General features: G+C 65.7%; 1 protein-coding gene across 1 annotated transcript in view; it reads right to left on the bottom strand.

Annotated features, from left to right (window-relative positions):
* The window catches only part of LOC104988925 (tektin-4-like), a gene marked incomplete at its 3' end in the record, with an annotated part of 4,325 nt that extends 3,810 nt beyond the window's left edge, over positions 1–515 (bottom strand). The window contains exon 1 of the mRNA XM_010840420.1: positions 2–515. Within this exon, the coding sequence (XP_010838722.1) occupies positions 2–451 (450 nt within the window). The remainder of the gene's footprint in view (position 1) is intronic.
* Between the last annotated feature and the right edge of the window lie 504 nt (positions 516–1,019).

A 1,019-nucleotide genomic window follows, 5' to 3' on the forward strand; every position in this document is an offset into this window, starting at 1 on the left:
TGGAGAAGGGCCCGGTCGTGGCATCCAGGGCACGCTCCAGCCGCTGCTTCTGGGCCAGCAGCAGCTCGGTCTCGGAGACCAGCTCCTCCACCTGGCGCTGCAGCTCCGACTTCCAGCCGTGCATGTCCTGCAGGCGCTCGCCCACCTTCCTCGTGGAGTCCTGCTGCGTGCGCTGTGCCAGCGCCTCGGTCTCCGCCGCCAGCTGCTGGCTCTCATGGCGCTGCCTCTCCGACTGGTCACGGTCGGCGAAGGCCTGGTGGTAGCGGGCATAGCAGTTCTGGAACCACTCGTCCAGCAGGTACTTGGCCGTGCGGAAGCCAGAGGTGGCCAGGCCCGAGGACGTGTGGGCGCCCGTGTTTCGGGCCACATCGTACAGCTTGCGGGGCAGCTGGCATGCTGGCACCGTCTGTGGGGCGGGCTCCTTGGTCAGGAGTATGTCCGTCTGTGCCATGGCGCCGCCCAGGCACTGGCGGGAGTGGGGAGAGAGGGAGGGGGGCCGCTCAGCTCGCTCAGCAGGGCAGCTCCAGCCACTGGGTCCCCAAGCAGGACGTGGCTTCTGGTCTCCCGGAGACCAGTACACACCAAGCCCTCCTGTTGCTAGGCAACTGGAATTCTCCCCCCTCCCACCACCTGGTGGCCCTCTTAAAGGGCCAGGCAGGCCCCAGCCCCACCTGTCCTGGCCACGCCTCGTACCTGCCAGAGGAGCTGCACGAAGGCCAGGCCTTTGTCTCCTATGTCAGACTTGTTCCCGGGCAGTGCTCTCCTGGGCATCCACGTGTCCCTGATGGGGGTTGACTCAGCCTCCAGTGGGGGCCTTGAATCAGATCCGCAGATCTGCCCCATAGGAAGGAGGCAGGTCCTGTCATGGGGACAGTGTCCCCAAGACCACCCAGGGCCTGGCCTGTGTCTCCTGGTCCCTGGGCCGCTTGTTGTCCTTCAGTTGCTCAGTCGAATCCTACTCTGGGACCCCATGGACTGCAGTCTGCCAGGCTTCCCTGTCCATCACCATCTCCTAGAGT

The sequence above is a fragment of the Bison bison genome, unplaced genomic scaffold, assembly GCF_000754665.1.
Source record: "Bison bison bison isolate TAMUID 2011002044 unplaced genomic scaffold, Bison_UMD1.0 scf7180017846620, whole genome shotgun sequence".
Taxonomy (NCBI): domain Eukaryota; kingdom Metazoa; phylum Chordata; class Mammalia; order Artiodactyla; family Bovidae; genus Bison; species Bison bison.